The sequence below is a fragment of the Ceratotherium simum genome, chromosome 16, assembly GCF_057802395.1.
Source record: "Ceratotherium simum simum isolate JZ-2026a chromosome 16, ASM5780239v1, whole genome shotgun sequence".
In the NCBI taxonomy this organism is placed as follows: Eukaryota; Metazoa; Chordata; class Mammalia; order Perissodactyla; family Rhinocerotidae; genus Ceratotherium; species Ceratotherium simum.
Window position 1 is genome coordinate 57,128,217 of NC_141915.1, and position 13,688 is coordinate 57,141,904.

Sequence of the window (13,688 nt, forward strand, 5' to 3'; positions counted from 1 at the left end):
GCTTATCTGGAAATGGCATCAGAGCCACCCAAAAGTCGCAGTGAGCCGGCAGTGCTTCTGCGAAGCATCAGAGGCCCGGTGTGGAGCCTGGGCAGCAGAACCACCACCCCGGACGAGGAGTGTTGAGTATGCCAGGCACTTCAGACACGGGCTTCTCAGTCCTCACCAGGTGACAGAGCAGTCCTGGTGTCTACCCAATACCCATCCCTCTCGCCTCTTCCTCATAGAGCCCCATGAGGTCCAGTTACCCCCTCCTCTGGATGTCCATGTGTTCAGGGGATACTGGCCCCAGCTCCAAGCATCTCTGCCAGCCATAGTGGTCCCATCTCCTTGCTAGTATTCGTTGAGACATGGACCCATGACATATTCTGGCCAATCAGGACCTGAAAGGAGGTGGGAGGAGTGTGTCTGAACTGTTTCCCTCACTCCTAGAGACACAGCATGAGATGGCCCTTTTCCTGCATCTGGATGTGACACCTGTACTCCTGCAGCCATCCTGCAACCATGAGGGAGCTAGTCTGTGACAAAAGCTTGCAATGGGAGGGAAACCGAGCTAAAATGGCAGCTTGGGCCCTGACCCTTCTGGGCCTGCAGCCATTCTGCTTTCAGACTCTTCATGTGACCTCGCCCTCCTCTTGTTTAAGAAGGTTGAGTGGGGGTTTTCTGTTCTCTGCAGTTGGGACATCTTAGCTGATCCAAGTAGACAAAAGTTCCTTCAGCTGGCCTCTTCCACAGCCATGAGAATTTTGACCTGAGCCCCCAGGAGTCACTCCTGTCTGGTATAATCAGAGAAGGACTCGAGGAAGGAGAAGAGGAAAGTGTGGGCAGGGCAGGGCAAGCTCTGCAGTGCAACTGGGGAGACGACCCTGCCCGCTGATGTGCACTTAGGGACAGAGAGAGAAAACAACGCAAGGGGGTCCCTGGGACCTGAGAAAGGGAACAGACAATTCTTAAATCATAAAATTGTTAAAGAGCCATGACAAAAAAGATAAAAATAATTTTAAAAAGAGGAAAAAAGCACTGACATTTGGATGTAACAACAGACTCGGAGAGCAGACCCTCCTGCTGTGCGGACTGTCAGCAAAGAAGCAAAAGGAATCACAGGACAGACAGGGGCGGGGCCCGAAAATTCCAGCATGCATGAGACGACGACAGAAGGTTAACTGTACTCCCCATGATAGTTATCAACTTGAGGTGCGTAAAATGCCACTGCTTCTCTTAATTTAGTGTGTTGATTTAGTTTTATTTCAGCAAATAGGAAGTATTTATAAGAACTTATAGGTCCTTTCTTTAGCATACCCTCCCTAACGCAGTTTTCCATGAACCTTTCTGCCAAAGGGCTGATCAGAAACAGGACCCATGCAGCACGGAGGAGCCACTCTTATTTCCATCATCACGCATTCACTGACTCACAGAAATTTATTGATCTCCTAAGGTGTCCCAGACACTGTCCTGTGAGCTCCTTTTGGTGTTTTATTGAATGCTGTCTGGTGATGTTCTCTTTCCTGCACACGTCCCTGTCTTCTCTAAAGGATTTTAACCTCGCTAAAGGTAGGGATCATGTCGGATATTTTTTGTCTATCAACAGTGTCTAGCATAGTGCTAGATGTGTTACAAGCACTCGTATAAGTCTTACTTAATTATACGTCAAGTCAGTCTCACACTTAAATGAGAGAAACTCTTAGAGGGTCTTAACTCTGATACCACTGTTTTGTTCCAGAATGGAAGGTGAGTGTTAAGTTATACTTTTGCTAAAAGGATGCTCCCCTACTGCTTGCTTCCATACAGTTACAGAAGCTTCCAGAAATCCTCCTAAGGCAGAGTGAGAGTGTAGCCTTATTAGACTGGACACTCAGGCAGCAGGATCTGCAGCACCCCTGAATCCTTTCCATACATGTGCTGGGGGGCTGAGCCTTCAAGTAGCCCTCTTGGGCTGCTGCCTGCCCTGGCTCTGCACGGGAGATTTAATCTGGATCAGAAGACAGCCTCGGAGGGTTACCTATGTGACAGCTGGAACCTCACCAGCAGGCAGAAGCCAAAGGATTTTCCTCTGAAGACAACAATTCTGAGTCCTGTAAAATGATATATAAATTGCAAGAACTGAGCAAATCCGTATCTACTCCACACCTACATCTGTGTCTAGAAGATAAAATGAAGCCTGCAAAAGTCGGAAAGTAACAAGGGCTCGGGGCTCGGGTCAGGGCAGTCACGGTGCAGCAGTTGGGACGTCTTGCTAGGCGGCGGCGGCAGCCTACATGTCGTAGAGCCTGAGCTGCTCCTGCACGTCGCCATCAGACATCTCGCCAAACGTCTCCTTGTTGTCCTTCATGAGCTTGAAGATGGCTGCCAGCTGTTCCTTCTGAACTCTGTCGAGAAGAAAGGATAAAGAGGAAGAAGGTGCTCCCAACCCAAAGTAGAGAGAGACTGCGCGCGTCCATCGGAGCTGGGACACTCCTCTCTCCTGTGTTACTGCATTTGCTTTCCAGAATGAGAAGACAGTTAAACTAAAACGAAACCCACACAAAACACAGGAGCTGGTTTGGTCTAACAAACTCAACTTGAGGGTTCTAAAGACAGAGGTTCTAAGTCTTGGGTTTACCCTGGAGATTTGGGAGCCCCTAGTGATCACTCGGGCTCTCGGTGCTTCAGTTTCCCCTTGGGCCCCCTTTTAAGGTTGAGCACACGTCTCACAGTGAGGTAATGAGGAAGATGTGTTCCATTCAGTGGCTGGAGAGCCCATGAAGGAATATGTTAGAAACAGCCTTGGGTTACAGGGATGAGCAAAAGTGGAGGAAGGAAAAACATTGTTGGCTGGGAAACAGGGGAGCATACAGATGTGTACACAGCGTGCGTGGCCAAGGGGCAAGGGTGGGCATGGGGTTTTGCTGCCCAGAGGAAGGGGCACCTTTTTCTAATTTGCACAAAGACACCTTATGGCCAGCGAGGGCCCTACCCCTCTTACGAGGGAACAGGGCTGCCTGGAGATCAGCTTTATGTTTACTGCACACAAGCTGGGTAGCTGGGAGTGATGTCTGTTATCTTTATGAGGCTCAGCCATGCCATCTGACCAGCACAGGACAACTCCCATGAGCGCAAACACGCAAGCGAGGGGTGAAGCTCTGTTGCGGAAACCGGGGGACAGTCTGGTCTTGTTTATTCGGCTCTAGCATGCTGTGCTGTGACATGACGGGGCACCCCTGCTGGCAGCATCTCACTATTCTGGTTTTAGGTTCCTGCGGTTCCTCCCTCCACACCACACCACCTGCTTGGCCCGGGCCACCTTCAGAGGATGTAAACGAAAGGGCAGGGTTGGACCTCTCAGCCCCTCCCTGCGGCCGGCTCTGCTATGGTCACTGCAGGTCCAGCGTAGCAGGTGGGCTTTAGCACAGCCTCTGGCCACCATGGCCCTGCAGGTCATAGCACTGCCTGCCGGGCCAGCACCCCGACACTGCTGGGGGGGTCTCCATGTCTGGTCTTATACTCGTCCTAACATATTCCTCCTGCACTAACCCCATATCTCTCACCCAGCAGTTGGTTTTCTGACTAGAGCAGCTGACTAGAAGCTGAAATATCCAAGTCCAAAATCCCAGCCTCTCTCCATCACCCTGGGAGAGTTATTTCTGCAGTCTGTTTTCCTGTCTGGAGGAGAAGGAACCCACACTAACTACTCTGCACCCTACTGCCCAAAGAAATTACTGTGAACTGTAAGGGTGTGTGTTGAGCTCCTTGGGTGGAACCACCGTGCAGATGTACGTGTGGGCACCCCCGAGGGAATACAGATTCTCTCCTGTGTTTTTGAGGGCTGTGGCCCTTGCACATTTGAACAGGATGGCCGTGTAACTTCATCCTCTGCTGGAGAGTAACAGGCGTCAAAAAGAGAGAGCGCTCACATTTTAATGGGTTCAAAGGAGATTATTTTTAAAAAACAAAGCAAAACTGAAAAAACACACAGTAATCAAGATCATCTACTCAAATTTTATTGGACTGAACAAAGGCTGATACACAGATCCAGCCACCAGGAGCACGTGAGGCTTGGAGCCTACAAGCCATGTTCAGAAAGTTTCCAGACGAACTTAGATAACCAGCCTGGAGGAATCACCTACTATTGTATCAATCAGCTCCCAGCCTGGACGAGGGAGTTACTATCGCGGTGCAGGGACACCTGTGCTCACAGAATGCATCTATTCGTCACGTGGCTCGGGATGGCTGTCTCTTCACTGCCGGCTCTGCCCTAAGTCCCTGAACCTAAGGTATTAGGCCCAGGGGAGAAGGTCACTGGGAATGAACTGCCCTAGGGGTTGACCTTGAACATTTCCCAGCCTTCCATTAAATGGAAAAAATTTTTCTATAAACTTACTGCCTAAAGAAATGTTTTAACCAACAATATCTAAAAACTGCAGATTAGTTTCATATAGTATAAATACTGTCAAATATAAAATTCCAAGACAGGAATCCAGACTGATCTGATTATCTGGTGAGGTTCTAACTCATCTACGAATCCTTCTAGGAAAAGGCGTAGTCAAGAAATCTATTTTAAGCAAACACTATTATTGCTTCTGCCAAAGCAAGGTGAGATTCGGCTGAGCTAGTAAGAAGGTTGGTGGAAAGGCCTCTTAGCAACAAGAGGGCTGGATTCAAGCCGCCTCTAAGTGAAAGACAAGGACGATGGTAATCGATAGCTGGCACTGGTCCTTTGCTGCCCAGTCATCAACATGGCGTCTCTCCCCCAACACCCGAGCCAGCCAGAGAGAGAGGGGAGTGAGCACCGAGGGAAAGGAGGGCGTGGGCCATCCCTGACTCAGCCAGTGAGCGCATGCAGCTCTGCCTCACCTGCCCATCACACCTCACAGTCTCTCCTGGTTTGGTTTCAGTGAAAGGAAAAGCAGGAGGGCTGGAATGAAACTACACTGATCTTAAAATGATGAAGTGGCTGACGTTGGTGACACCTCACATGTGAAGGGTGTGTGGGGAGCAAGGTTGAGTGATAAGAAAAATCGAAGTCCAGGACATGAAATCAAACTCTTAAAACCCTTCAGCTTAAAGCAATCCACACAACGGGGAGGAACACCCTACACTGGAGGGGCCAGGGCCACTCCCGGGGGCCTCCCAGGCAAGGGCAAAGTCCTGATTGAGGGTCTATGTCCCGGCAGACTTATGTAGGCAAGATGTGCCCCAGAGCCTGCACGGCTCCTCTCTGGGGGTTTCCATTTTATCTCTCAAGCTTTTAAGATGCCCAAAGGAAAAGCCTTGGGAGGAGGCTAAGGATAACTTCATTATTCTTCAGATCTGTAAAGAGAAATAGGGAGAAAAGATAATTTACTTCACTCGTTCCAACTTACAAGTACCATGAGCGAGGAAAGGGGGATACGAGGATGAGGAAGGAGAATGTTTGGAATTGCAGAAGCCAGGCTGGACGCCGCTTTCTCAGACACATGAGGGGCAGTGTGCCTCTCATCAGCAGCAGCAGGATAGTCCATTCCCCCAAGCCGGCCGTGATCCCACACGGGACCTCCACAGCCCGCCGCCCCTGTGCCCGGCTGCAAGGCATTTAGGTGAGCAGGTCAGGTCCTACACTTAGGTAGTTAGGCAGGTCAGGTCCTACATTTAGGTAGTTAGGCAGGTCAGGTCCTAAATTTAGGTAGTTAGGCAGGCCAGGGACTACATGTAGGTAGTTAGGCAGGTCAGGTCCTACATGTAGGTAGTTAGGCAGGTCAGGTCCTACATTTAGGTAGTTAGGCAGGCCAGGGACTACATTTAGGTAGTTAGGCAAGTCAGATACTGGATACTTCTGGTCTTTGGCTGTGTGGCTGCTCTGGGATGGCCCTGTCACCCTAGATTATTTCCCATTTCCGATGGCTGGGTTTTCTCCCCTCTGGCACCCTAGGATGCGTGCTCCTCCAGATGAGGCCAACATTGTGCCCACCTTTTCTAAATGACACACAGAAGCACGCAGCCACGCCAAGGGAACCAGGGGATTTTATTTTGTCCCTCTGGCGCCCTCTTCTGGAGGTCAGAGTCAGCGTGAATTTCTGGAAATTCTGGTGGATCGTTCATGGACACATCAGGCGGCAGAAACCAGAACACCCCACAGCCAGGGTTCCTCCAGCTCCTCTCACCCTTGCCCATTATGCCATATAAAACACCTTCCACTAGAGTCGTGTCCACGTTCAGAAAGGTCAGGACAGTCCCGCAGACCTTCAGAATGGAGTGGGTGCTGGGGTCCTGGGTCCTCATCTTTCAGAGTCAGCCTGACCTACAAGCTGGGTTCCCCTTTTCCTCCGGAGAGGAAGGTGGGAAGAATGGAGGGTGGACAGGCAGAGGAGTGGACAGTGGCGCTTTTTCTTTTTCCTGCCAAGGTGGAAGCCAGCCACGCTCACCAGCTTCACCTGCTCTGGGAGTGAGGGGGCAGCATCCTGCCGGGGGGAGCAGACACCAGCCTGCAAGCCCACTGTCCAGCCTGCAAGCCCACTGTCCCAGCCACACTCTGAGGATGTGGCACCTCCTAGAGAAGCTGCGGTGGGAACCCAGGGACGCCCCCAGCCAGGCAGAGGCAATGCCGAGGACGCCCGTGAGCCCAGCCCCAGGGGAGACCCAGGAGGAGGCGGGCAGACAGTGACAAAGCAGGGTCTTTCTTAAGCAGCAGCTGCCTCTGGATTTACAAACCTTACCACTTTCTGCCCCTTGGGCAGAAGGGATCTTGTCTGGGAGCAGCTCCAAGGATGGGAATGCCCGATTAAACACACGGAGGGACGAATTTGGGGTCTCTTGCTTTTGGTCCTGCTTCCTATGTGCCATGCCTTGGAGGCTTCTGGGGAATGCTGGATCATGTGACCACTAAATATTTAGGCTCTTGATACTGCTGCACTGGCTGAGTTAATAAATTCAAAGCCAGGGACTTGCAGCTTTTATTTGTTAACTAGCTGGAAACTGGACTAGGACCCTGAGTGCCAGGAAAGGAATTAGAAACAGGCAGAGTTGGTTGGGAAGAATTTGACAGGCCAAGAAGAGAGCACAATTTTCACTGGCCTGTGCTTTCAGTGGTTTGACAGTAACGTACATGTTATTTTTCATACTGATGATTCCAGGGCAGTTTCCTGGACTCAGCTGGGACCAGAACTGTCTTACACCATCAGGTCTGCTGGTCCCCATGGGAACTATCGTGCTGTAGATGAAAAGACAAAGCCAAACTTGCCAGCCTCTGCAACTCCAAGCATCACCATGCGAGGAACAGAAGCAGCCGCAAGAGGGGTGGGCATCAAGGGGCCCCATGCAGTGCCCCGTGGGCTGACCACATGCAGAGGCAGGAGGGAGCAAGCAGAGGTCACAGGCAGACACGTCAGACGCCATGGGGAGCGTGCTGGGCAGGGGCAGAATGAAAATGAACGTGAACTCCAGCCCCACCCTGTGAGGACCAGGTTTAAGGGCCATGAAGTCCACCAGTCCCTCCTCAACTCAGGGCACACCGGTGATAACCAGAGCCTGCAGACAAGGAGGTGAGAGCTCCTCCTTCACCCCAGGAGCAGCGCTTGGGCACAGTCTCGACCCCACGGAAGAGCGAAGTGTGAATCAGTGATCTAGACATCCCTGAAGATCCAGTGGGGAAAGACCCTCTTGGGCAATGCAGAGTCTGCTGTCTGAACATAACGGAGAAGGGACTTTCCCCCCACATTCCCAAGGTCCCAGCTCCGAACTCAGTGACAGTGGCACTCTGAGCCCCGGCCCAAGGCCTGGCATCCCGTCCACTAACTGGTCTTTCCTCTTCTGATAGTCCCTCACATCCACTGTGCGCATCTACCTGAGCACACAGACTAAGGCCAGGGTCCTGGCCACAGCCTCTGTGCACAGGGACCTTTGCGGGACCACAGGCATGTCAAGCCCTCTCTAACCTCAAACCAGGGGCTGCACACTTTTTCTGTAAAGGGCCAGATACTTTGTGGTCCACGAGTCTCTCTTGCACCTGCTCAGCTGGCCACTGCAGTGTGAAAGCAGCCGCAGACCAGAGGGAAACGAAGGAGCGTAGCTGTGTTCCTATCTCACTGGACTTACAAAAACCCTGTGCTCTGATCATAAAAACATGCTTGTCCCACAACTTGGGGGCACAGGGTTTCTGCCTAGACTGTTCTATAAGCTGCGTCACCTTTGTAGGACAAGACTAAAGCTGCAGGGGTGACACCATGCGCCTTCCCTCAGCCCCTGCAGTCCTGGGGATGACGGTTCTCCCCCAGCCTCACAAGGGGGTGCTAGCCCCCCACCAACTGGTCCATTAGGCCCACCAGGGACTTGTGTTAACTCACTCGGCCTCCAGGACCTCGGGGCCCTGGGAAAGGGGCCTGTTCACCCAGGGATCTCTGCGCTGCAGGAGAATGAGTCGGCTTGGGTGCACAGAGATGTGTTAATTGGTTACGAAGGCGGTGGAGGAGGGGAGGTTTACACCACGTCAGTCATGTTGGGGGCACATTAACAGAGAGGATGAGGGAAGCACCACTAGTCTAAGAAGTCAATCTCCTTACCAAAAGGATTTGCAAGAATATTTGTGGCTCAGGACCTAAGGAACTTGCTACAGGGAAGTGAGGTCAGAGGTCAGCTCAATCCTGAAATATAAAGGCAGCAAATCGGGTCACACCCTGAGAGGCAGCGTAGTCAGCACAGAGGAGTGGGAACCTGCCACCCCTCTGCCCCCACGTGAAGAGCCTTCCGGGCCAGGGTTGGAAGAACTGGTGACATCTCCAGGAGGGGTAACAGGGATTCTCGTGGGCCAAGTGGCTTCTGACTTTTGAGGGATACTGGTGGCTTGGTATGCGGTAATGAAAGGGTGGTTGAGTTCTGTATTCCAGAATAAGCCCTCCATTCCTCTCTGACCCTAGAACACCAGTTTATCAGCTTATGCTAACAAATGCGGGGTGATCGCCACAAGCTGCCCTGGGTTGCCGGGGCTCAGAAACCGGAAACCGGCACGGCTCCCATTTAGACTTTCGCTTGAACCAAAGGACTCCAAGCTACAGGCCGGCTGTGAGTGCAGGAGACAGCCGCTCCTCTCCTGGGGCCTGTCCCTAGCTGTCCTGCTGACTCCAGTGTGCTCCCTAGCCTCCCTGGCGGGATGGCGTGGAGAGGAAGTGCGCAGGGAGGCCCATGGGTGTGCAGTGGGTGTCCGGCGGTGGTGGGAACAGCCCAATTCTAACAACGAGCAGCTGCGCGGCTGCAATTGCCTCAGAGCTCCGTGGAGCAGCCCTGATAAAAGTGACGGCAGGCGCTGGGCGGGGGCTGCCGAGTGGGTGAGCATGAAGAATTGTGCTCTGTCCTGAAGTGATAGATTGGTTTTGTCATGAGCTCTACGTGCTAGTGAACAGCCGCATCTGCTCCAGCTCTTCCCTAGCATCTCGTTTTTTCCTCTTCGGTGGGAGGAGGGAGGTGGATGCAAGGGATGCGCCTGGCCAGCTGCCCTCCCCCATCCCCAGCTCCTCCCAAGGGGACTGTCTCCAGGGGGAAATCGAGCCTGGCTGAATACCGCCAGGGCAGGAAAGAACCCTAAAAGGAAAACGGAAGAGTGGTCGGGGGCGTAGCTTGCGGGAGGCCCGGCCGCTCTCCTGGCTCCTGAATGAAGGGTAAGACGGTCGGGGCTCACTGGAGCCTCACAGCAGAAAGCCAAGCAGCCCCGAGAAGTGGAGGCACCTACCTCTGTTCCTCCTCCAGCTCCTCTTTGGTCATCATCTTCTTGTACTGGTTTCCCCGCAGCTTCCCGGGGCTGTATTTAAAGGAGAAGGCCTCACCTCCTGCAGAGAGGAGACTCGGTAAGACGTTTGGTGCTGGGCCCCTCACAAATCCCCTTTGTTAGTTTCATAGGAACCATCTCAGCCAGGGAGGGCCCCCCTTTCAAAGAGGGGCAGAGGGCCCACACACACCCAGCGCCAGCCTGGGTACTGCCCCAGCCTCGGAGGGGACCGGGCTCTCACGACATTTCCTTCTCATCCCTGCCTGCAGCTGACAGGTCCTCCTCCCACAGCCTTTCCATGAAATCCTGCAGCAACTTAGGAACTTGAAATGGGGATACATAGATAAAATGAGACAGCCCGAGAGAAACTAGCACCCCTGCCTCCTTGTACAATATGGCTCCATCCACCAAACGAGGGTTCCCTCCTGAGACCAGGCTGAGCTGTCCACCGAGCTCTCTACCCGCCCCTCTCCAGCAAAGGCTCTTGACAAGCCGCTGTCTGCAAGGCTTTTCTCCTCTCATCTTGAAGCCCCCCCATTACTGCTGTGCTAATTACACAGTCAGATGGAGCGAGCTTATCTCTGGGAAGCAGGCTGTGCCCAGGCGCTGGGTTCCCTGCCTCTCCTTGGGTCCCAGGATGGAGGACGGCACACGGACCCCAGACCCTCCTGCCAAGGTCCTCCAGTCTCCCGGGCTTGGGGATGCACGTCCTGCAGTCCAGGGTGCCATGTAGGCTAGGCATGGAGAGGCCATAGCTGCCTTTGAACAAATAAAGGGCAGTTCTCAAGGCCTGACGAGGGCACACCAGGGTGTTTGGACAGAGGAAAGCAGGGACCTGTGACATGGAGCGAACGCAGGCGCCTGACACACAGGCCAGAGGGAGGCAGTACACACAAGGCGCAGGCTTCAAGGGCAGAAGAGGAAAGTGCTCCAGAACATAGCCCTGGGCTGAGTGTCCAGATGCAGAGAGTCCCGCTGGGGAGCAATGCCCTTAAGTGGTCCTTCAGCCTAGCAGGTGAGGGTAGACGGCCTCAGCCAGCCCCAGGGACAGAGGCTGAATGGCTTGTCTTATCTAATTTCCATTAATGTATAAAGAACTGAGTAAGGGAGATGCAGAGACTAGCAAATCACCCTCCCACATGGATGTATTCTTTTTCAGTTCTGTTCTAGAAGCTTTGCCTCTCTGTCACTCCAGTGTCAGGAATCTCAAACACCTCCACATCCTGCCGCCAGACCACCTGACCTCCTCCAGCTGGCCGCTGTCATGCTTGATCAGATAGGCAGATGTGGGCTCAAGGGGAGGAAAAGGCCTCAGCCTCTCAGATTCGAGTCTCTGGGCCAAAGGAAGAAGGTTCTGGATGCAAATTCAGAACCCAAACATGATGTTATGGGGGTGGTGTGTGCCTCTCACCAAAACCTCACTTAGGAGGAGAAAGCCGGCCGGCTCCAGGGTGGACATCTTCCCGCAGCTCCCTCACCCCAGCCAACTGCCCTGGGGCTGAAACCTCGCCTTAGGAAGCAGTTGCTACATTTGTACAAGGATTAATGTGCTGTTCTTTCATTCAATCAATATTTCGTGAGCACTATGCTAGGTCCTGGGGACTGGGCAGTGAATAAAACATCCAGCAAGCAAAGACAGGTAATGAAAGCAGAGCGTGCAGTTGGTCATGAGCTCTGCAGAAAAGGACAGCAGCGGGGAGGGGGGGAGTGGGGAGGGGCCGCTGGGAAGTGTAGCAGCTGGGGGGTGTCAGGAAGGGCTTCACAGAAGGTGACGCTGAGTCACCATTAGCTGAGAGGGAGCAAGCCCTGCAGCATCTGGGGAGATGTCCAGCAAAGCAAGGAGGCCAGTGAGACTGGCTGGCAGAGAGTGAGGGGACAGGAGGACATGGGTGGTGGCGAGGGGCCAAGGGAGGCCTCGATTCTTCCTCCTGGTGAGTGAGATGAGGCCTGGTGCAGAGACAGGGTGCCTCCCCCACTCCCTCCTCACTGGAGACCCTCGCTCCCACTGGCCAACTCTTCCCTCCAGGCTGAGCTCTGCTCCAGCTGATGAGCAAAGGGCCAGAAATCGCCATTCCTTCAGACTCGCAGAATCAGGGTTTGGACTGCTGGGATCTGGGAACAATGATGAGTAATTCAGGGCCCCTGCTCAAGGGGCCTGGGTCTTTGGTTATCAGGAAAGCCCTCAAAAGGCTGCCTGGGGCTGAATCACATGGAGCGACAGTCTCAGAACTAGCTGGAAATCAATGCTGGAGTCTGGACCTCAAAAAGAGGCAATAGACAAAGAAAACCAATTACCCTCGACATCAAGGTCATTGTGTTGCTATGTTTTGGAAAAATAAAACATAAAAAATGCTGCCAGCTGGGTACTACTCAAGGTTTCAATTTATGGGGCAGGTCTGATTAGTTTTGTTTTCTGAGCCAGGGAGAACAAACGACTTGAAAAGGCTTTCACTTAATCACATGTGTGTACCCAGTGACACACAGCCCCTTCCAATTTTGCTAGACCAGGAAGGTTTGGTATCACAGCCCCCAGGGAGAGGGGACTTCCTCTTGCAGTCTTATGTGAATCCACCAAGTCCTTAGGGAAGGCATCTAAGCCGCTCAAATCAATTAGCGCCGGGGGCTGAGCTGCTCACTGCAGAGGGGCTGGGGGCCTGCTCCTGTTTTCTTCTGACAGCTGGGGCCATAAACCTCTCCTCCCGTCCGCCTTGTCAGGGCTGGCAGGAGGCGGCTGGGGGATGGGGGTGTCCAGAAGCAGCAGTCAGATAAGGAGGGAGGACTCACTGACAACACACAGGGCTGCGTGTGAGGCTCAGAGGAGTGGTCTGCTGAGCCTCCCCTTGTCCTGGCTCAGGGGCCTCCAACAGCCTCGGCTTTTACTTTCTGTGTCCCCAAGTCACTAAGAGGACCCACTAACGTAGCAGGGACAGACCCCAGGGCCACGGTTCCTGCTGATGATCTGGGAGAACCAACAGCTGGGAGGGAGAGCCCTGGCAAAGGGCTGATGTCCACTCCCCTACCTGCCACCCCCCTGCAGCCACCTGCCCTTCCCCGTTCCTCTGAGGCTGTATTGATGGAAACCTGCTGGGCCTCAGGGGGAAGCTGTGGGCCCCCAGCCGCTCCCCCCTGCCAGGCCCAGCCTCTGTCTGTGGGCACTGCATTCCTGCAACCCTCTCTTTCCACTGCTCCTGCCAACAGTTGACTTAAAGTCACAGCAACAGTCTCACTTTTTAAAAAATTATGAAATATTTCAAACACACAAAAGTACAGCAAATAATAAGTCATCTGTATACATGCCATACAGATATAACAAACGTTGAGATTTTGCTATTTTTGCTTCAGCTTTTTTTTTAAAGAAATAAAACATGACAGACCCAGCAGAAGCCCCACACCGTGTTTGGTTCTATCTCTGTCTGTCCGGGGGCACTGTGCCTGGGCTGCCCAGGGCAAACACATCGCTTTCTACCCGGTCAAGCTCGAGTTGGTTACTTTTCTCAATGCTCCTGGTCACTGCCTTTTTCTTCTCCTGGCTGCCTGGAATCTGATGGTCGGGGGGTCTGGCTAGCTAGCTGGAGCTGCTCAGGAATCAGGCATTTCCCCTCCGGGGGACTTTATTCTGCAGAAAGCATGGGCTGCGGCCTTATGAGCGCTTTATTCTCCATAAAATAGGTCAGAGGCATTTGGAGAAACGTGAAATGCGTGAAGCGGTGACGAGAGGGGAGTTAGGAGGCACTGCAGGAAATAGAAGGTCTGGGCACTGGGTTTATTCATGAGATAGGCCACCTGTATTTGGAGACAACTGGCATCTTATAGATGGAAAAGCGAAGACCGAAAGAGTAAAGGAGGTGGATAGGAGACGGATGCAGGAAGCTGAGAGGTCAGAGCGGGGCCAGGCTCTGGCCTGGATGTCGTCAGGGCCTCTCCCCTCTCCTCTCACCCTGCACTCACTCCCCTTGTCTGCGGTATCCCAGGGGACCAG

General features: G+C 53.2%; 1 protein-coding gene across 3 annotated transcripts in view; it reads right to left on the reverse strand.

Moving 5' to 3' along the window:
- Positions 1 to 983: 983 nt before the first annotated feature.
- Positions 984 to 13,688, reverse strand: part of MXRA7 (matrix remodeling associated 7) — a 28,140-nt gene continuing 15,435 nt past the window's right edge. Inside the window, exons 3-5 of one of the 3 annotated variants that reach the window (XM_087441665.1) lie at positions 9,674 to 9,770; positions 8,511 to 8,591; positions 3,956 to 5,286 (exon numbers count right to left, since the gene is read on the reverse strand). In XM_087441665.1, the coding sequence (XP_087297791.1) occupies positions 8,558 to 8,591; positions 9,674 to 9,770 (131 nt within the window). In that variant the 3' untranslated portion in view covers positions 3,956 to 5,286; positions 8,511 to 8,557. Of the gene's footprint in view, positions 2,367 to 3,955; positions 5,287 to 8,510; positions 8,592 to 9,673; positions 9,771 to 13,688 lie in introns of those variants that run through there. The other 2 variants (XM_087441664.1, XM_087441666.1) reach the window with 2 other exon arrangements.